The sequence below is a fragment of the Mustela nivalis genome (assembly GCF_964662115.1).
Source record: "Mustela nivalis genome assembly, chromosome: 16".
Lineage (NCBI taxonomy): Eukaryota > Metazoa > Chordata > Mammalia > Carnivora > Mustelidae > Mustela > Mustela nivalis.
In genome coordinates this window covers 12,435,708-12,458,615 of record NC_139035.1, presented here as the reverse complement: position 1 = coordinate 12,458,615, position 22,908 = coordinate 12,435,708, and the positions used below count along the sequence as shown (strand labels likewise).

At 34.0% G+C, this 22,908-nt stretch overlaps 1 protein-coding gene across 4 annotated transcripts in view; it reads right to left on the bottom strand.

Annotated features, from left to right (window-relative positions):
• PPP2R5A (protein phosphatase 2 regulatory subunit B'alpha) overlaps positions 1-22,908 on the bottom strand; it is a 60,995-nt gene that overhangs the window by 25,443 nt on the left and 12,644 nt on the right. For 2 of the 4 annotated variants that reach the window (XM_082702402.1, XM_082702404.1), the window contains 2 exons: positions 5,112-5,308; positions 2,321-2,422 (listed from right to left, as the gene is read on the bottom strand). In XM_082702402.1, coding sequence (XP_082558528.1) covers positions 2,321-2,422; positions 5,112-5,308 — 299 coding nt within the window. The remainder of the gene's footprint in view (positions 1-2,320; positions 2,423-5,111; positions 5,309-22,908) is intronic. The other 2 variants (XM_082702401.1, XM_082702403.1) reach the window with 1 other exon arrangement.

Sequence of the window (22,908 nt, the reverse complement as noted above, 5' to 3'; positions counted from 1 at the left end):
TATACTACATACCTGATACAAGCTGCAACTAATATAACACTGTATATTAACTATACTGGAGTTAAAATTGTTTAAAAAATCATAAAGGAGAGATAATACACTTATAGCACTGTACTGTATTTATCAAATAAAATCTGCATTTAAGTAGACCCATACAGTTTAAACTGGTGTTATGTGTTGTGCAAGGGTCAACTATACATAAATAGACACTATAAATGTATTTTATTTATAACTCATTTATTCTACTGCTCTACAAGACAGCCACATAAAGCAATAATTACAAAATGGTACATGGTGGGCATGTATAAAGATCTACTTTGTGGGACACCTGTATGGCTTAGTCAGTTAAGCATCTGACTCTTGGTTTCAGCTCAGGTCATGATCTCAGAGTAGTGAAACTGAGCCCTGTATCTGGATCCCTACTCAGTGGAGTCTGCTTCTCCTTTCCATCTGCCCCCCACCCTCCACTGTGTCTCTATCTCTCTCTTAAATAAATAAATAAATCTTTAAAAAAGATCTAATTTGTATGACAATAAAACCACAAATAATACTACAAAGGAAGTGGGGGAGGCAATGGAGGTATATAGGATCAAAATTTTGTATATTATTGAAATTAAGTTAGTATTAACCAAACTAGATTGTTTTAAGATGCTAACTGTAATCCCTGGGTTAACTACTAAAAAAATAAAAAATAAAGTTAAGAAAAACCAAAGGTAGGGATGCCTGGGTGGCTCCGTTGGTTAAGCATCTGCCTTTTGCTCAGGTAATGATCCCAGGATCCTGGGATCTTTAAAAAAAAAAAAAATTAAAATGGTTAAAATGGTACCTTAGAAAATATCTGTTTAATACAAAAAGCAGTAACAGAAAATAGAGAAATAAAAAGGCATAAAACATACAGAAAATAACAAAATGGCAGATGTAAATCCTACCTTATCTGTAATTACATTAAATGTAAATGGATTAAACACTCCAATCAAAAGGCATAGATTATTGAAACTGATTAAAAAAACATGATCCAACTTTTACGAGACACAATTTAGATTCAAAGAAACACATTAAAAGTAAAAAGATGAAAAATATATATTATGCAAACAGTAACCAAAAGAGAGGTGAAGTGCCTATACTAATATCAGACAAATAACCTTGAGAAACTTTCTGGAGTTACAATGATAAGGACCATCCAGATAGATAATATAACAATTATAAACATAAGCAGCTAACAACAGGGTCCCAAAATACATGAAGAAAAACCTGACAGAACAGGAAAGAAATATATAATTCAACAACAATAGCTGGAAACTTCAATCTCTTACTTTCAATAATAGACCAACAAGGAAATGGAAGACTTGAACAACGTTATGAACCAATTAGACTTGACAGTTTTCTATAGAACATTCCACCAAACAACCACGGAACACGCATTCTTCTCAAGCACACATGAAACATTCTCCAGAATATACTGTCTGTGAGGCCCTAATACAATCCTCAATGAACTTAAAGGATTGAAAACATTCAAAGTATATTCTCCAACTACACTGAAATAATTAGAAATCAGTAACAGAAAGAATGTGGTAGTCACAAATATGTAGAAATATTCCTAAAAAATAAAGAAGAAATCACACGAAAATTAGAAAGTACTTCAGGTGAATGAAAACAAAAACACAACATATCAAAATTTATGGGGAACACCTTAAAACAAAAATTGGTGCATGACTGGTACGTGAATGTTATAATAGCTCTTGTTACAATAACCCAAAACATCCATCAAATGATTAATGGATAAACAAAATGTGGTATATTCAGAAAATGAAATGTAATTCATCCATTAAAAGGAATGAGGGATGGACACATGCAACAACATTGTTGAACCTTGAAAATATTATGTTAAATAAAAGAACCCAGACACAAAAGGCCACATACTATAGGATTTTACTTACATTAAATATTCATAACAGGCACATCCATAGTGAAAGAAAGTAGATTAGTAGTTGTCAAGGACTGTGGGGTTAGGGGAATGGAAAGTGACTGCTAATGTGAAGGGGGTTTCCACTTGGGGTGATGAAAAAATTCTAGAACTAGAAATGGTGATGGTTCACAGCACTGTGAATGTACTTAATGCCACTGAACAGTACACTTTAAAATGGTTTAAATGGTAAAAGTATACTTTATCACAATAAAAAAAGTAAAAACATTTTGGGGAAAAAATGGTAAGAACACATACTAAAAGTCAAGTATTTTAAATAGATCTAAAAGAGAACCACCATGATTTCAGCAGAATATCATAAATGCAAAAATTGTCAATATATAATAAGTTTCATACTTGTATGTGGGGCCAAGAGGCCTCAAGTGTGGGTTCATCCTCTTCTGGATCAAAATCTGGATTATCACTTGGAGGAAGAGTACGAAAGATGTTAGCACTGATCTGTGAAGAAAAAGAAATTCAGCTTTATATTCTTCATTGTATAATTAAACAATGTAAATGAAATATTTTAAAGATAACTTTAAGAGTTGTGACTATAAGCCTAGTTCAAAACCTAGAAACCTCATCAAGACATGAAGAAGGTAGGCATTTCTTTTTTCTCTATCCCATAACTAGGACACTTCTTCAGATGTCAACCTACTAAAGATTTAAAGATTTCCTCTGGATTCCTCCCTCCTTAAATTACAAGTTGTTCTTTCCAAGTTTTGCTTAACAGGAAAAAAAAAAAAAAAGAGGAAGGGAGAGGATTATGGAGGAAAAATCATAAAATTCCTAACTCTACCTTTCTCTAACCTTGGTCCTTTTCAGTTTTCTGCAATTCCCTCCATATTCTAATCCAGCTATTTACTTACCTTATAATCTAAAAGTCTGATAAAAGATCTCTATTCCTATACATACACACCACACTAAGGAGAGGGATGGGAGGGGCAGATTACTTTCACTGCTATTACAGACATAGTTCATAATACCCCACTGGGGATTTAATTTAACATAGTTCATCTACTCTTTTTTTTTTTTTTTTTTTTTTAAGGCTTATCCTTCTGAAGTCAGGATGTGAGATTCTTCATTTCAGATTCAATGAAATACAATATTTACAATTTCATCATTCACACTGTCTCAGCACCAACATAAACTTCACATCTTTTTTCACCAGCAAAGGTTAGACTGTGGTGCCAACTCAAAATTCTTTGAAGAATGATGAACAGACTGAGAGACCACTTGGTTTAGTAAACATTTAAGGCCATACTATTAAGGAGTTGGTCACCTGAAATAAACGGTTTAGGGAATAAAGGATGAGAAAAGAGCTGTTTGGTGGTGCAAGCAAATTTCCAACTATTCTTATGAAGTGCATCTATGGTTAGCGGAAGAACTGCTAACAGTCAATTAGTACAACCATAAGACTTAGAAAGTAATAACCTATAATTTGATCTCCTAGAACTCAACATGAAGGCAGAACCAAGAGTTTGATGGATAGGAATTTCACAAAGATAGCAGAGAGTCATAGATAAAACTTGAAAAGGAGAAATATCCCATAAAAGGGCATAATTTGCCTTTGAGAGCATATTTATTATTGGTAGAATAAAATAAAGGTAAAAAAAAAAATAACCTTTTAGCCACCAACAAAAGTAACTGTATGTAACAAATATACCTAAGAGCTTTACAGGGCCAACAGGGTGAGTTGACTTCACACTTATCTAGAAATTAAGTACCCAGAAGTTAATAAATAAATAAATAAATAAATCATATACATCTTTTTTCTTGGGGATAGAAATTAAATCCCAAAATTTATTATTACATAGTAAATTACAGAATAACTTGAGTCAAATATTTGAGCATTTTCAATATGCAAATATTTAAGTCATTTTAATATCCAAGTCAATAACTTCAAGTAATCTCTACACCAAACATGGGGCTTGAACTCACAACTCCAGAATCAAGAGTTGCATGCACTACCAACTGAGCCAGCCAGGCGCCCCTTCAAGTCAGTACTTTTCCAGAGATAAAAGTAAAAGTACCTTTTTCCTATATTTTCAAAATTCATGAACATAAACCATTTGAAATCCGTAAAATGGAAATAGTTTTCCCCTGAACATATTTTAATGATAAACACAAAACAAAAACCAAGTTTATCAGTATTCAATATTTCCATTTTCAAACTGTCACTTTTCACTGTCTGTGAGAGTTTCAGAAGCCAATTTTATTTTGATTAATGTTCTCTGTACAGCTGATCTTTTAAAAATTCTTTAAGGCTTTTATTTTCAATTTAAAAAAACCCAGTATTTTCTAGTTTCAGGAAGATGAAAGAAAACTCAACTAGTATAATAGGGCCAAATTTAACTACATTTTGTTCTTCCCCCAGAACATATATTAGTCAAGGGGAAGGAAATGAAGACAAGTACAAATTATACTTGCTATAACCTTCTATACTCGGGTAACAGTTAAGTTTCAATTATGTACTCAGTGACTCTCTAATTACTCCAGCTAAATTTTTTGTATTTTGTTACTATGCACCAAAATACAAACATCACATCCTAAACAAATTTCTACCATTTGATGGAGAATAAGGTTGAATTATTAATAAATAATATCCTAAACAACCTTACTTTAATGAAGTTAGCAGTAATTTATTTTTCAGAGATTTCATACTTATTTATGTTATTTAACTTTTTAAAGGTCCCGAGTTTTTATTGAAATTCAAGTGTTACAGACATTATAAGTATATTAAAATATTCTAAATATAATTTTTTAGATCTGACTCCTTTACCCAACATCTGGAATGTGGAGAATTCCATAGTTTTTCATTGTTCTTCTCTTTCCACTTTAGACATTCTCCTTTAGTGACAATTCAGCCCTATATCTTAATTATCTATCAGTCTGTGTAATCTTAAGCCTACATCTTTCTCCTAAGCCCAGGATCTGCACTATACAATACGGCAGCCACCAGCCACTGTGGCTACTGAATTTGCAAACTATTATAAGCAATGATACATCTTTGGAATGAATGGATAATCTTTCAAATGGACTATTTTTAAAACATTTGAGTACCCTGATTATTGCACATTTATTAAAAATCAGTCTCAGTAATTCATAATTACACCTTAGATCTTACTTGAATTTATATAAATCTTACCATTTTTACTATATCAGAATATGCTGATTCAACAATTACACCTCGATTAGTTGAAACATACTCAACCAGCTCATTCAATGTTGCTCTTTTAATTTCTTTGCTCTTCAAGTCTGAAACAGAGTCCATGAAATCAAACAGTACACAACACTGCTGCAACTTCTGACAGAAAAGCTCTTGTTGTTCATTGGAAGTAGCATCTATAAATAAAAATAAAGAAAAACTTAGAAATAACCTACTCAGAAACTACCTTTAATATGTTTATTAATTTATTAGAAGCTGTTCATACACATAAAGCTTCTCTCAAAAATCTAGTGGGGAAAATAAAAATCTACTGAAAAATTCATCCATCTAATCTCATCATTCATGCCAGAAACCAGAAAACATAATGGACTTTTACTCCTTTCTCACTACCCATAATCAACAATTAAATGTTACTGATTCTGTTTAACATATCTCACTCTATCCTTTTCTTGTCATTCCCACTGCCATTTTAATGCCCTTCATCATCATCTAGCATACAAAAGTGATACCCTAACTGCTCCTCTTGCCTGTTTCCATAACTACTACAACTCCTGATTTATCTTCTAAACAATCTTAAAAGCTAAAATCTTGCTAAAAGGAGAAATCAATCTGGTCCCACTCAATAATGATCCTCCAAAAATTACAAATTGAACCCCAACTCCTCAGGATTGTATACAAAATTCAGCTATCTACTGTCAACAATCATCTCTTAACACTTTCCAGCATGTACCCTCAATTTGGTTAAGCCATATTCCCTGCAACTTGTGAATATTTTACAGTTTCTTCTGCCTGGAATGCCCTTTCCCCCACATTGCCTACCCTGGGAACTCTACCCATTTATTACATTTCAGCAGAAACATATTCCCCTCAGAAACTCTAAGATGCTAATTGGTTAATCCACTTTTATCTAAGTGTATCTTAGGTGTGTATCTCTACTATAACATTTATTGTGCTATATTATGTGGCAATTATTGTTTTACAAGTATAACCCTCCTAAACTATGAGGCCTCTACAGACAAGAAACAAGTGTGATCTTTATATCTATCTCTGGGTCTCTCTCTCCCTCCCCACCACCTCACATCTAGCACAGTGCCTGGCACATAATAGACATTCAGTAAATGTTTATTGTTTTACCCTCTACTTATTACAAAAATATGGGCACACTATATTGATTTGATTCTAACAAATGTATTAAATCCTTTTGTTTCCAACATCTGAAAAATAACAACTTCAATTTTGAACTTTCACGTCTGTAAACAAGGACCTTCAATTAGCTCAATTATTTCAATTTATTGACAATTGAAATTAAATTTTAAAAAGTCATGTAGATATCTACTACACTGATACTTAGTTTGAAGAAGCATAAGATGAATACCTCTGCTTTTTGTAAGCTTCCCAATTATGCTAAACTTATTAGATTGGGTATGTGTTATAACTAGAGAAGGGATGATTATTTTATTTGAGCTATAAGAATCCTTCTCAACTCATACTGTACAGAAAATCCCCACAAGTTTTCTGTTAGTAATACCTTTTTCTGTTTATAAAGATATCTATATCCTCATTATTTAATCTTGTATCTTTATTATAACATATATTAGATTTTCATACATAATCAAATTCCATTATAGTGATGGAGAATATAGAGAAAATAAGTGCCATACCTTTACAAAGTAACTCAGTTCTAACAGTTTAAAAACATTTTTAAGCTATTTTTTCTTTATGCTAAAAGCAATACAAACTCATACAAGAGTCTGTTTTAGACCTAATTCTCTTCTTCCTCCTGCTACCCACTCAGCATGAAATCACTGCTTTTCTTGTTCTCCAAAGGCCATGCATTTGCTCTCTTTTCCCTACCTGAAATACCTTACCAGATTTCCTTCCCTGTTTCCAAATCCTACTAACCCTCTAAGGATAAGAAATCTCACATTCTCCACAAAATTTCCCTTAAGTAAGTCAGGATACAGTCAGGATACAGTCAGTCAGGATACAGGAAGTAAGGATACAGTGATCCCTCCCTTCTCTGAACATCTACAGATAGTACTCACAGTCTCAAACATACTGCTGAGTATGCATTATCTTCAAGCTTGTATTTAACAAATACTTCTTTTTTTACCAAAACATTTCAGGTTCCTCAAAGGCAAGGATCATTCACTGAACAAGGTTCCTTTTTATTTCTTTTACATCTAGTGTAAGGTATATAAAGAGTCAACAAATATACATTTGATGCTTGGAAAAAACTCTTAAATTTGAGGAATAAAGATTATGCACTAAAAAACAGGCTATAGAATAAGTTCAACTTGGTGCTGGATATCGAATGTGGCAGGGATAGTAAATTATTACATCATATCCATGCTTAAGAATGTATAACAACGACCATTTTTATCAATGACAATTTTTAAAACCATTTTTATTGATGGTAGATTTAAATGGATTAATGAGATAATGATCATGAAACTGAGTGCATATAATTCAAAACAGAATACAAATGGAAGGCATTCTTCTTTTATAGCACAGGCCAGAAGCCTCTAATATGTCAAAAGACATAAAATGATTTCTAGGATTGGTCCACACAAAGAAAAAAATGTTTCATTTTCTGGGCACCTAACTCTGAGAGTCTTCTCTAGAAAGAAATTCATGTTTTTCATAGCTTCTCTATTCAGTAATTCATTTCTGAACCTAAAGATTTAATTTTTCTCCTCCAGAACTTTATTTTAGCATTACCTAATGCTCAGATGGGACAGGACACCCCTGTCTTCCCAAACATTAAAAATATTTAGAAATCTGTTAACATTGCAACTCCTTTGTCTCTGAGTGAAAACAGACCTTTCTTTTCTTTTCTTTTTCTTTTTTTTTAAATTTTATTTATTTGAGAGAGAGAGCGAGAAGTAGCAAGAGTGGGGAGGAGAGGGAGAAGCAGGCTCCCAGCTCAGTAGGGAGCATGACTCTGGACTCAATCCCAGGATCCTGGGACCAGGATCTGAACTGAAGGCAGACACTTAACCAACTGAGGCACCCAGGTGCCCCTAAAATAGACATTTCCAATCCTCAATTATTTTTAGGTATTAAAGAATAGAAAAATCTTTTTCCACCTAACCCTTCCTATAAATACACGTTCTTACTAAGCAGTTTGTTGTGCTACATAATAAAATATAAAACCACTGCTAACATTAGTGTGTCCTTCATGCCAAACACGCCAAACACAAAAATAAGTATTTCGTATGTGCTAATTTAACTTTCAAAACAATCCTTAGTTCTGAAAGCTAGAGATAATTTCCTGTCTTCAAGAGATTAGAAACTACTAGGTTCATGACATCCAACATTTTTATATAGGTCAAAAACATTTCTATAATGGTTATCCTAGGAAGAAAAGACAATTATGGTTTTCATCAAGAAGTTATGAAGTATTTTGCACTTGTAGATGTTATTATGTCCCAATTCTTAGGTACCTTTCTGAAACACAATTTATTCTGAATTTTCTCTTAAGAAAAAAAAAAAAAGGCAAAAAATACATTTCAATAGTTTGAAAAGAGATCAGACAATATTCTGGCTATATTTCATAAATATGAATAACAACTTGTGAGAAAAAGAAGGTATAATAATTCTCTTTGTTAAATATAGAAAGGACTGAGAAAATCTACATTGGCCACTTCATACTTCACCATTATTAGAATACTTGCTAATGAAGTCTGTTAATCTCAATGATATTTCAGTTTGGCCATGTCTAATATTTAGGCAGTAATGTCACATATTGTTCTGACTTGGTCGTTTTTAGTGGGCTAATGTTAATTATCCATTTGCCATTTTCTTTTTTTTCTTTAAGATTTTATTTATTTATTTAACAGAGAGAGATCACAAGCAGGCAGTGAAGCAGGCTCCCTCCTGAGCAGAGAGCCTGATGTGGGGCTTGATCCCAGGACCCTAAGATCATGACCTGAACCAAAGGCAGAGGCTTAACCGACTGAGCCACCCAGGTGTCCCCCATTTGCCATTTTCAATGTGGATACTGTCCGTTCCAGTTCCTATGGTGAAAGCTTCTTTGCCAGGGATTCTCTATCTGAAATATCCACTGGTGTTTTCTACCAGAAGTTCACTTAGTGGTTTAAAAATAAAATCACCCATGGAAACATGTAAGTTCACAAGAAAAAATAAGAACACCTATAGTACCTCATCATACAGCAAGTGGAATGGTGGATACACGCAGTGTAATTGTTTGCATCATCCCCTGAGTATAACACAGTATTTGCTTAGTCACCTTAAAATTAATTACCAGAAGAGACCCCAAATTTTTGCTGGAGCAGTTTAAATCAGGTCTTCTTGAAATGATGACGTGTATCTAAATCAAATGGATTGTTAATTTCTTCTAAAATGTATAAATAAATCAGGAACAAATAAAGGGTGAGTATTTAAAATCCTAGTGACTGCCATTTAAATGAAGAGAAAAACCCAGTCCTGTCATAAACCTAGAAGTATATTTTGACCTCCCTAAGTATTTACTTGAGAGTAATTTAGACCGGCAATTTTTACCAGTAATTATTATCACAGTGTATCATATTCAACAATTTTAAACGCCTTAAGTCTTTAAAATTCCTCAAGGAAATTTGATTACAACTTAAAAATATTATGATCTGAAATACCAATTTACATTATCTCTTCAACAACATCAGAGCTAAGAATTTATTAAAGTGCTCTTCTAGAAAACATTACTAAATCCCCAACATGGGAACAATGGAAAATACAAGAAAAACTGCACAAAGAATTATCTAAAAAACAGATGTGCAGCCTTGCTTTGCAAAATACATAATTGGTTTAAACTTGAAGGTGAGTTTTTCAAATGTATCTTAACTGTCTTCTATTTTTTCAAGACTAAAATTTGATACCACTAAAAAATTCTCACTACTGTAGAAATCCCTGCATTGTCTTAGGCAGGAGAACCAAGACAATGCTAGGAAAGTGAGACATTTCATCTTTGAAGATTAACACAACCTTTTAAACTCACAAAAGCCCTGGGGCGCCTGGGTGGTGCAGCTGGTTGAGCACCCAAGTCTTGGTTTCAGCTCAGGTCATGATCTCAGAGTTGTCAGACCCTGTGTGGGGAGTTGACTTGAGATGCATTCCCTCCCTCGGCCCCTCCAGCCTGTACATGCTCCCTCACACTTGCTCTCTAAAATAAACAAATCTTAAAACAAACAAAACCCCACAGAAACCTCACAAAAGTCCTATTAGGTTTCCCTACTTATCTCTAATTTGTTTTTCATTACGCAGTGTGAATATGTATCCGGCTCACATTTTAAGGAACTGCTCTGTAGAACTGTTTCTCAAGGTGGGAATTGCAATCCACTGGTGGGTAGTAAGTCATTTTAGTGGGTCATGACCAGAATTTTAAAATATATATAAAATATCAACATGTTGCGGGGCTCCTGGGTGGCTCAGTTGGTTAAATATTTGACTCTTGGTTTCGGCTCAGATCAGGATCTCATGGGTCCCTGAGATCAAGCACCCCACCCCCACCCCCAGGCTCCTGTGCAGGGGGAATACGCTTGAAGGTTCTCTCTCACTGCCTCTCCCTCCATTCCCACATATGTACTCTTCTCTCTCTTTCTCAAATAAATCTTTAACACAATTAATGTGTTGCATCTATATGAGTACAATGTGTTTATGAAATGCATTTATTATAGTTTGCAGTCAAAAAGTCTGACAGCCACTGCTTTACAATAAGTACCATTAGAGCCCACACCATGTATGTCCAATATCACAGTACAAATCTGTAACAAAAATGGGATTCAAATAACTTAGAATGCAAGAACAAGTATAAGACTATAGTCTTTGAAATATCAACTGTTCCTCTAATAGCTGTATTCTAAATCCTTACCCACTTAGAGAGTCACAATGCTTATTAGAAATGACAAATTTATCTCTTCCCCTTCACTCTAAATAAGACTAAACAGAAAGAATATAGGTGTGTGTGTATGTGTAACACTAAAATAACAAAGAGAATGGTCACTAATATTAATAGAAAGTAAAGGATCACAGGCATTAAAGGATCATAGGCATTTGAAACATGAAAGAAAGCTAAATAAACAGGAAAAAAAAAAAAAGACCCAAAAGGGTTAATTTAGCATATCACTTCGAAATTTCAGATGCCCAGGAATAAAGACTAAAAGCTTTCAGATTAAAAAAAAATTAAACCTCACAAAAGAACCAGAGGCAGATATCCATTAGATTTCTTATCAGCAAGAGTGATGCCAGAAGATAATGGGGCTATACATTTGAATTTGAATGCCAGTCTAGAATTTTGTAACTAGCCAACTATCAAATAAAATGTAATGATTCAAAAAGGGCATTTTCAGACATGCAAATACTTGGAAAAATTAGCACCCTCACAACCTTTCTTCAGAAATTACCTGAGGACATGATGCAGCAATAAAGGAAAAAGAGAAAGAAACAAGATCCAGAAATAGGGAAATCAATCGGGAAAAGCAGTAAAGTCCTACAGAGCAACTGAGCTATTTAGAACAGAAGGAAAGAAGCTCCATGGCTTCCTGATGCCAACAGGAGGACCAATCAATAGGATATCTTATTATATGGAAGAAAACTTTGAGAGTATGTCAAAAGCACAAGAAAAAGAAACACAATTAGAAACTCCAGAAAATACTAAAAAGACTATATAAGGAAATGTAAATACATTATGTGGTTGTGAAGCCTGAACAGTCACACGACATAAGCCATGCTCACTGACTTCTGACTTCTACCATCACAATTTACAGAAAACTTAATTGTGGTGTAGAAAATGCTACCAACTTTAAAAATGTAATGTAAAGATAACGAAAGTTGAAGGTGAAAAGAGGAGGAGAAACTGAGAGGCACCACCCTTCCAAGTTCATTTCCCATTACTCCCCCTTTTATATCCCATGTTCCATTTATGCTAACATTTGGAAATTTCCTGTTTTATATGCACAGCTTGGAATGCACTCTCTCATTATTTTTTAACCTCTTCAGAAGCAAACACAAGACAGCACCCACCTAAACACTAACCAATGAGAAAAAAACTTTAGCCAAGAGATTTCAAGTCTACCAGTATCATTGATGGTCTTTAAACATGACTATATCCCCTATGAGAGAAATAGGATATATTAGCCTAATACCATTATTTATAAAACTTCCTTGGTTCTAATTTCATACTTAGCAAGTGTACTAGTTTTAAATTTGTCCACAATTATCTGACACTCTTCCCTTCAAAACATTTAATTTAATCTTTTATGAATATGGGCTGGACTTGGTGACTTGCCTCTAGGGAACAAACTCAGTGAAGCTATCCAACTTTCAACTCTAGGTCATAAAAGTGAGGCTATGTGACTTTCAAGATTGGTTCTTCCTCATAGGATAAACTTTCAGAAAATACTTACATAGTTGAGTATATAGTCTGGTTGATTATACTAATTCACCTGATATTGGCAAATTTTGTGAAAAATTTTTTGAAGATTTAGAATCTTTATGAAAATGTGGTAAGGAAGTTTTACACTATACTCTTTGGTGTCAGTTTATGAAGCTTATTTAGGAAGACTGTACCACTAAATAATGTCTGAGTCCATTCCTCTGTCTTATATGCTCTAATACATGGTTTCTTTTTATCATACACAGTACAAGTATTAATTAACCAAGTTTATGACATAGTAATAAATGCCAGTTTATTAATTTAGGATGAAAAATCATTCCTCAGTCTACTTTATTAGAATATTCCAGTTATGTATTCCTTAGGCAGGCCTAAAGAAGCAGCCAAATCATAATCAGAATGATATTTGGTGTTTTAATTTTCTAATGCTTAATAACACATTATCCCAAATTTAGTGGCTTAAAACAATAGTTATTATCACAGTTTCTTTGGGTCGGAAATTCAGAGAACACACAGAAAGAACAACTTATCTCTGCTCCATGATGTCTTAAAGCCTCAACTAGAGGCTTTAAGAAAAGCTAAGAGGTGGAATCCTGTGAAGGCTAAATTATTCATGTCTGATAGTTAATTCAGGCTTTTGACTGAAAGTCCAACTGGGGCTAGTGCTAGAAGCCCCACATGTGGCCTCTCCATGTGCCCTGAGCTTTCTCAAATATGGTGACTGAGTTCCAGGCTAAGTAATTTGAGAGGTCTAACAAAAAGACAAGAAAGACTCTTATGAAAAAAGTTACAAAACTTTTATGAAATATATAAAAGATATAAATAACAGAGATATACCATTATTCATGAAAGAGAAGACTCAGTGTCTTCTCCAATGAATATAAAGGGAATGAAATTTGGATTGCAACATGATGCAATTAATCAAGAGGGTGTTTTGTTGGAAGTTGAAGAGTTGCTCTTAAAATTCTTCAGGAAAGATGAAAAGTCAAGATGATTTTTAAGATGAAGAAGAAAAGACTAATCTTACTATATATACTAATTAAAACTACAGGCTTTGGGACAGGGATAGACAAAAATACCATTGGAAAAGAAAAAATAAGGTAACTTGTGACATCCTAGTGTGCATATACAGAAGGTTAATACATAATAGAGTTGCGTTTTTAAAAATGTCAGTAGTGAATTTTCATTCAAAAAATTATGCGAGGACCACTGATAATTCATAAGGAAAAAAAATTAGATCCCTCCCTCACACCATTCATAAAAATTAATTCCAACCAGAGAACTAAAAGACCAAATGTGAATAGGAAAACTATAAAATATTTCATTTTATAATCAACTCTGGACTGGCATCCAGAATGCACAAAAGAACATCTATAAATCAGTAAGAAAAAGACAAGTCTATAGAAAAGAAGGAGACATGAAACATAAATGACCAATAAATATGAAAATACATTCAACCACACTGGAAAGCAGAAAAATATAAGTATGTAAAAACCATATATACGAATTTATGTATGAAATGCCATACTATCACATTATACCTATTGCAGAAGAAGACAGAAAGTGTGGGGAACATTTATGCTTCCAGCAGACAAGTATTCCCCCTGTAAACTATTAAAAACTGGACAAAATATGTGAAATAACTGCTCTCAGATGCTTGAAAACAGGTAATATGGGACTATGATCCTTGAGAGAAGGAAAACAGAGAAGGCCTGCAGTCATACCAGCTCTCTGTTAGCACTTTCCAGACTGTACCATAAGAAGAAGCCTCATAATGCAACAGCCTTACTGAGCCAGAAGTGGAGATCAGGGTTAATGAGGTGGCTGTAATTTAAACATTAAAGTACTAGAGAGAAAGGAATTAATAGAGAAGGAATTTCTATTTTTCTATTTAAGTTAAGTGATGATAAAACTGCTTATACAGCAAGTCTTTTAAAAAAAATTTTTTGAGAGTGAGTGAGGACACACACACATGCATTGATGGGGGGAGGGACAGAGACAGAAAAATCCCAAGTAGACTTCATGCTGTCTGTGAGTCTGGGGCTCGATCTCAGAACCCCAAGATCATGACCTGAACCAAAACAAAGAGTCAGAAGCTTAACTGACTGAGCCATCCAGCACCCAGAAAGTCATTTATTTATTTATTTATTTATTTATTTGACAGAGAGAGAGATCACAGCAGACAGAGAGAGAGGGAGAGAGAAGCAGGCTCCCCGCCAAGCAGAGAGCCCGATGCAGGACTCGATCCCAGGACCCTGAGATCATGACCTGAGCCGAAGGTAGCGGCTTAACCCACTGAGCCACCCAGGTGCCCCGAAAGTCATTTTTTAATATAAAATCAACCTTGGATTCTGGCATGAATCCTTTGTAATCATGATGTATTATCCTATTTATATGTGGCTAAATTCAATTTATCAGTATTCTGTATAACATTTTTATATCTAAGGGATATTGGTTTTAACTTCATTTTCTTAAAATGTCCTTGATAGGGTTTTTAATAATTTAATTAAATAGGTATAGGAATTGCCCAGATTTTTGTTCTTTTTGTGTCAGTTTCAGAAAGCTATTTATTTCAAGGGATTTTCCTAATTCCTTTTTCAAATTTATTGGCATGATTATATACTTGAAAGCTATAAATACCTAGGTAAGAGTAAGGTACAAATTATTACTAAAAAACAAGCTAAAATTTTAACCACAGGAAGTACAACTTCTAGCAAGACAAGGTAAAAAGCTCCACCAGAACTGCTGCCCAGGGAAACAGATGAAAATTATTATTATTATTAAGATTTTATTTATTTATTTGACAGAGATCACAAGTAGGCAGAGAGGCAGGCAGAGAGAGGAAGGGAAGAGGCGCTCCCTGCGGAGCAGAGAGCCCGATGCGGGGGCTTGATCCCAAAACCCTGAGCCCATGACCTGAGCGGAAGGCAGAGGCTTTAACCCACTGAGCCACCCAGGCACCCCAGATGAAAATTATTTTTAACACAAACTTTGAAAGCCTCTGGAAATGGTCCTAAGACAAACAGCAAATGAGGAAACATCTAAGAATACTTATGAAAATTTGTTAAGAATAATAAGAATGTGTGTTTTTGAATAAAGCTACCTGCCTCTCTCCTCCCAGCTTAGCTAAACAGAAACTCCACTCCACTAGCCAAGAACACAAGGATCCCTCTTACCATTAGCTCCCTGTCAGATAGCTTTCTTCAAGTAAGGAACATCATTTTGGCATTCTCACCCTGCCCACAGCAATCTATTTCTGAGACTAAGCTCTGGGTCAGTGGGGTTAAGAGGAACTCCCTTCTTTTGCCCAGCTCATGGGACAGAGGCTCTACTTGGTACAGCACCACTGAGAATACTGGGGCTGCCATTACCTTAGTCCTGATCTATAAAGGTGGTGGTTCCATGATGGAAGAGGTAAATCAAACGATCCAAAAAGATCTCAAGCTATCGCTGCCTTTCCATCTCCTGCTCAGCTCCTGGAGCAGGGTGTCACCCAGGGAGAAACATGCCATTATCCCTATCATCACCCAACTCTGGAGCCCTAACTCAGAAATTTTGCCTGGGGAAGCAAGCCATAAAACAGCTATTAAGTCTCTTCCCAAAGGAACTGACTTTTCTTTTTTAACAGAGCACAGAGAAGTTCAAAGTTTAGGGTGCTCTCAAAAAAAAGTGGGAGTTGTGGTGAAAGGCAATCGGAAAATGTGTAGATTCAATGAGGAAACAGGTTTTAACCAGCTAATTTGCAGGAGACTACCAGGGAAAGAAACAGCTTAGAGAAGCCCTCCTGGTGTCAGAACAAATATCAAACACTGACCTCAGGAATTATTCCTCCAAAGGAGCCTGAATTTGACTGGATTAGTCAGAAAAAATCAGAACAACAATTTATGCCCCAGAGCATTGTTGAAAACAATTAAACAAGGTGGAAGTCACTGGAATTTAAAGTTGGGGGTGTAGTTAGGAAAACATAAAGAGAGCCCTGTCCAAAGCATCTGTCATTTCAGAGTGCCTACTGGCATGCCTAAAGCTGCACCTCTCTGAAGAACAACATTAAACCAATTACTAAACAAACAAATAACACCACCTCTGAGGGGTAGGACCAGTACCCAGTATTGTGTTGCTATAATACATTAAAATACATTATCTAAGGGTGCCTGGGTGGCTCAGTGGGTTAAGCCTCTGCCTTCGGCTCAGGTCATGATCTCAGGGTCCTGGGATGGAGTCCCACATTGGGCTCTCTGCTCGGCAGGGAGCCTGCTTCCTTCTCTCTCTCTCTCTCTGCCTGCCTCTGCCTACTTGTGATCTCTGTCAAATAAATAAATAAAATCTTTAAATAATAAAATAAAATACATTATATAAAATGTTCGGTTTACAACAAAAAAGATTATAAGATACACAAAGAAACAGGAAACTAGGGGAGTTAGAGAAGAGAAGGGAGCTGGGGTAAATTGGAAGGGGAGGTGAATCAAGCAAGAGAGACTATGGACTCTGAAAAACAATCTGAGGGGTTTGAAGTGGTGGGGGGTGGGAGGTTGGAGTACCAAGTGGTGGGTATTATAGAGGGCACGGATTGCATGGAGCACTGGGTGTGGTGAAAAAATAATGAATACTGTTTTTCTGAAAATAAATAAATTTAAAAAAAAAAGAAAGAAAGAAACAGGAAACTATGTCCCATATACAAAGGAAAAAAAAAAAAGGAGGCAACAGAAACTGCCTGTGAGAGCAACTAATAGAAAATGACTTCAAAGTGGCCATTATATATACTCAAAGAACTAACGGTAACCATAACTAATGAAGTAAAGAAGATGTGATAATGTCACATCAAATAGAGGATATAGATAAAGAGACTGAATTAACAACAACAAACCAGAGAGAAAGATGAAAATTCTGCATTAAAAAGTACAATAACAAAATGAGAAACTCTCTAGGACTCAACAGTAGATGTGAAATGTCAGAAGAAAAAATTAGGGAAGTTTGAAGATAAACTAAAAGAGATTATGAAATCTGATTAGAGTAAAAAAGGTGAAGAAAAATGAACAGTACTTCAGAGATTTGTGCGACACCATATAACATACCACATGCACATAAGAGCAGTACAAAAGGACAATGAGAAAAAAAGAGAAGACTGAAAACTTCCCAAATTTACTGAGTAACACTAATATACATACCCAGAAAGCTCAAAGAAAAATTCAAGGAGATTCCCAGCTACACCATAATAAAAGTGCTGAAAGTCAAAAGACAAGGAGAAAATCTTGAAAGCAGGAAAAGAAAAACAACTAATTACTCACAAGAGCTAAGATTAACAGCTGACTTCTCTGCAGAAATAGCAGAAGCTAGGAAACAAACTAACATACTCAAACTGCTCAAAACAAACCAAAACCCCCCCAAAATGAAACAAAAAAACTTGTCACCAAAAATCCTATATCCATCAAAGCTATCATTCTAAATTAAGGTGAAATAAAGACATTCCCAATAAACAAAAACTGAGAGGCTAGTGTTACCTTACAAGAAACACTAAAAGAATTCCATCAGGCTGAAAGCAAGTGACCACCAAAGTAATTCAAATCCATACACAAAAAACAGCTCCACTAAAGTTAATTATGTAATTATAAAAGGCAGTATTAATGCATTTATTTTCTTTTTTCTCTTAAAGGATTAAAAAAAAACCCCTACTATATAAAGTAATATATACATACATGTACAGATACACATATATATACAGATATATTTATATATATATTTACAGATAGATATGGATATGGATATATTATACATATACTTACAGATATACATATACACATTATATGTATGAATAAATATAAATATAAAATGATGTTAGATCATTACCATATAGAAACGTAATACATTTGCCAATAACAGCACAAAGGAGGTGGGTGGGAGCAAACCTGTACTGGGTTAAAGAAATAACTACTGATGGTAAAGAAATAACTACTGTTGGTAAAGAAATAACTACTGATGGTAAAGTAATAACTACAACAATGTACTATTGGGTATAGAACACTAATAAATATAACTAAATAACAATATGCCTTAAAAAGGGGGGAAAGGAAATAAAGGAATATAAAAGCAATGTTTCTCTATCTCACCAGCACTAAGCTAATATAAATCTGAAGTTGATTCTATTAATATGTATAGGATAAGCCCAAAAACAACCACAAAAAATAAACTCAAAAAGATGTAGTTTAAAAAAAAAAAATCATTAAACAAACTTAAATGCTGCTTTGAAAAATATTCACCTAATACTAAAGAAAGCAGAAAAGGAAAAATACAGCCCAAAGACATGAGACATAGAAAAAGGAAAGTAAAATGGCAGGCATAAATCCCACTAGATCAACAAATAACATTAAATATAAATGGGTTAAACAATCCAATTAAAAGGACTGAATTTAAAGAGACCTAACTATATGCTCCAAAATATAAGCCATAGATTCAAAGACACAAATAGACTGAAAGTAAAATGTGGGAAGTGATATATCATGCAAACAAACACAAGTCTAGAGTGGTATACCTCTATCAGATAAACAGATTTTAAAACAACAAAAAAATTTATTAGAGATAATCATTTTATGATAAAAGGGTTGTTCATGAGTAAGATGTGACAATTAAAAAAATATGTGCACCAAGAGTTCCAAAATATATGAAGCAAAAACAAAAGTGAAGAAAGAAATGGATACTTCAACAATAACAGTTGGAGACTTCAATATCTCATTTTTAATAATGGATAGAACTAGACAGAAGATCAAGGGAATATAAGATTTAACACTATAAATCAACTAGACCTAACACAATTCTATAGAACACCATAGAATTTATATTTACTATAGAATACTCCACCCAACATCAGCAGAATATATATTCTCAAGTGCACATGGAAGTCTCCAGGACAGACCATATGCCAGGTCATAAAATCAACCTCAAAAAATTTAAAAACATAAATACTACAAAGTGTGTCCTCTGACCATGGTAGAATGAAATTATAAATCAGTAACAGAAAACAAACTAGGAAACTCACAAATATGTAGAAATTAAAACCACAGACACTCCTAAATAATGTATCAAAGAACGTATCAAAGGAAAATCAGGAAATACTTTGATTCTCCCTCTCCTCTATCCCTCCCACTTGCTCATGGCATTCTCTCACTCAAATAAATAAAATCTTAAACAAACGAATGAACAAAGAATTACATATGACCCAGCAATTCTACTCCTAGGTATGTACTCAAGAGAAATTAAAACGTATGCCTACATAAAAACTTGTACACAGGGGCGCCTGGGTGGCTCAGTGGGTTAAAGCCTCTGCCTTCGGCTTAGGTCATGATCCCAGGGTCCTGGGATCGAGCCCCATGTTGGGCTCTCTGCTCTGCAGGGAGCCTGCTTCCTCTTCTCTCTCTCTTTCTGCCTGCCTCTCTGCCTACTTGTGATCTCTGTCAAATAAATAAATAAAATATTTTTAAAAAAACCTTGTACACAAATGTTTATAGTAACATTATTCATAATAACCAAAAGTTGGAAACTCAAATGTCCATCAACTGATGAATGAACAAATAAAATGTGGTGCTACAGCCATACAATGGATCACTTAGTCATAACAGGAATGAAGTACTGAAACATCTACCACATGAACAAAACCTGAAAATATTATGCTAGGTGAAAAGAAGCCAGTGGTATAAAAAACTTAACAAAAGACTATATATGATTCCATTCATATAAAATGTCCAGAACAGGGAACTCTATAGAAACAGAAAGTAGATTAATGATTGCTTAGGGAAGGCGATGGATGAGATGAGGAGTAATACTTAAAAGGTATGGCATTTCTTTTTGAGATTATGAAAATGTTCTAAAATTGACTATAGGGATGGTTGTACATATCTATACATATACTAAAAGCCACTGAATTGTACACTTTAAATGGGTGAATCATATGGTTTATGAATTATATCTCAATAAAGCTTTTAACAAATTTTAGTTCAGTCCTGGTCTCTAAAACACTTTCATATCAAATATGTAAAACATTCAAAGTTTAAAGCATTAAAAGCAAGTAAAAGTTTAAAGATCAGTTATGATTTAAAGGTCAAATGCCACTAACCAATAATTATAAAAACTTCATTCTGCCACAAATGTATACACAACACATGCCTAGGATACCCGTTTTGTCTTTATGCCATCTATACTAATTTCTACGGAACATATAAATGAAAACACAAAAACCACCACATAAAAGGAAAAAGAATAATATTTTATCAATAGGGCTACATAGGTTTGGTTTTAAGAACAGTTCACTGAATAAAAAAGAATAAATTCCATAAAGTAAGATAATTTGAAGTTTTCCCCTTGTAATGTAGTTTTGCTGGTATAGTCTCAAATTCATGGTACCAGAAAATCTATTCATTTCTCTTAAGACCTCAAATACCCTATAGAAAAAGAATGAAATTTTAATACATTCGTTATCATAAAACCTTTCTTTTCTTGCCCGTTTTCATAAAAGTCAATGTGATAAATTAAACTTAAGGATAACCAAATTACTTCAAAATGTTCATTGTTAAAACTCTATTTTAGATCTAAGAATAAATAAAGGATTAAGTATAATTTGTAACAGAAATAAATTTTATAGGTATAATTTTCCTTAAAGGAAAAACGTGTCATATTTCCAATTACTGGTACTCACATTTTTGAAATCTAAAGTAGGAACTCATATAGGATTCATGCTACAAATTATAGAACAAGCACTGTATCATAGCAACCCAGCAATACCACTACAGTGACACGCTGAGGATGCAATCCAAGATTCTAATTTAAGAAACTGGCACAGAATATAGGACATGTAGCTTTTTTTGGCAATACTCCTAGAACATTAATAACTAAGACTCTAAAATCAGCTTTTATTTGAAACTTTAGAGGATCAAACTATTATAAAGGAACAATAGAAACATTTATTAACAAGTGATTCACAGCAATGCAAACAGAACTTTGTTAAGGATTTATGATTTCATGAAAATTGAAAAATGGTTGGAGAAGAACTGTGGAGGGATAACCTTTTAGGAAATCTGAATACATGCACCCTATCAATTTGATAGTGAGTCCTGATATACAAATATTGTTTTAATAAAACTGCTAAAATACTATCCAAACTTTAAAGAATATTTCTATGCTTTATTCCATCACTATTCAAATGTGAATACATCCACAACTATTATATTTTAAAAGGATAGGCACTGTTTTTTAATCTCAAAAAAATTAACTTTGTTATTTTTTGTCTTTGAAAACAACTTCTGATAAAGTAGAAAAGAACAAGAAATGAAGAGAGCTAATGGGGCTTATTATATGAATTCCTTGGATTGTAGAAACTTGGACTTTTGGAAGGAGAATACAGAAAAACAGGCTCTTGAGAGAGTACAGGCATATTAACTCATTTCATTGCAGTTCGCAGATACTGAATTTTTTTTTTTTTTTTTTTTTTTTTTTACAAATTGAAGCTTTGTGTCAACGCTGCACTGAGTAAGTCTACCGGCACCATTTTTCTGACAGCATTTGCTCACTTCATGTCTCTATGTCATACTTCGGTAATTCTTGGAATATTTCAAACTTTTTCATTATTTTATTTGTTATGGTGACCTACAATCAGTGACTACGACTTTCTGAAGGCTGATGACTAGCATTTTTAAGCAATAAGTATTTTTAAATTAAGGTAAGTACTTTTTTTATTTGACATAATGCTACTGCACACTTTAAAGACTATATAGTACAGTGTTAATATAACTTTTTTATGCACTGGGAAATAAAAAGTTCATTTGACTCACTTTATTGTGATATTTATTGTGGGGGTGGTTTAGAACCAAGCAGGCAATATCTTTCAGATATGCCTATAAAAGGAATATCTATGTCATCTGTTTAATTCAATTTGTTTTTTGGTTTCTGTTTTTTCCTATGTGATAAATTATGAAACATTGTTTTTTTGCTTTTTTGTTTTTTGCTTATTAATTCAATTTGAATATAAAGCCTGTTATTCATTAAATTAAACAGGCTCTTACAAGCATTTTGTTTCTCATTTGGAATTTTTGGGGAACAAGAAGTATTAAGCAAATCTTTACAGATCAATGCCTCTACAGCTATTTTCAGTTTTGATGACTGTGATGAGGATCCATCTGGCAACCTCTCTTCCCTGTAGAAACACCTGCTACCTTGTTAAGGGAAGGGATTAACAACTTAACAACGTTGTTCAAGTCTCTAGAACAGGCCTCAAGGTCTACAAACACTGACTTCCTTCCACCATCAGACCACAGATGGGCTTCAGGGTGGTGATGGTGGTGGTGGTGGTGGTGAATCCAAGAACCCTAAAATTATATACACAATATTGTATACAATATTTTC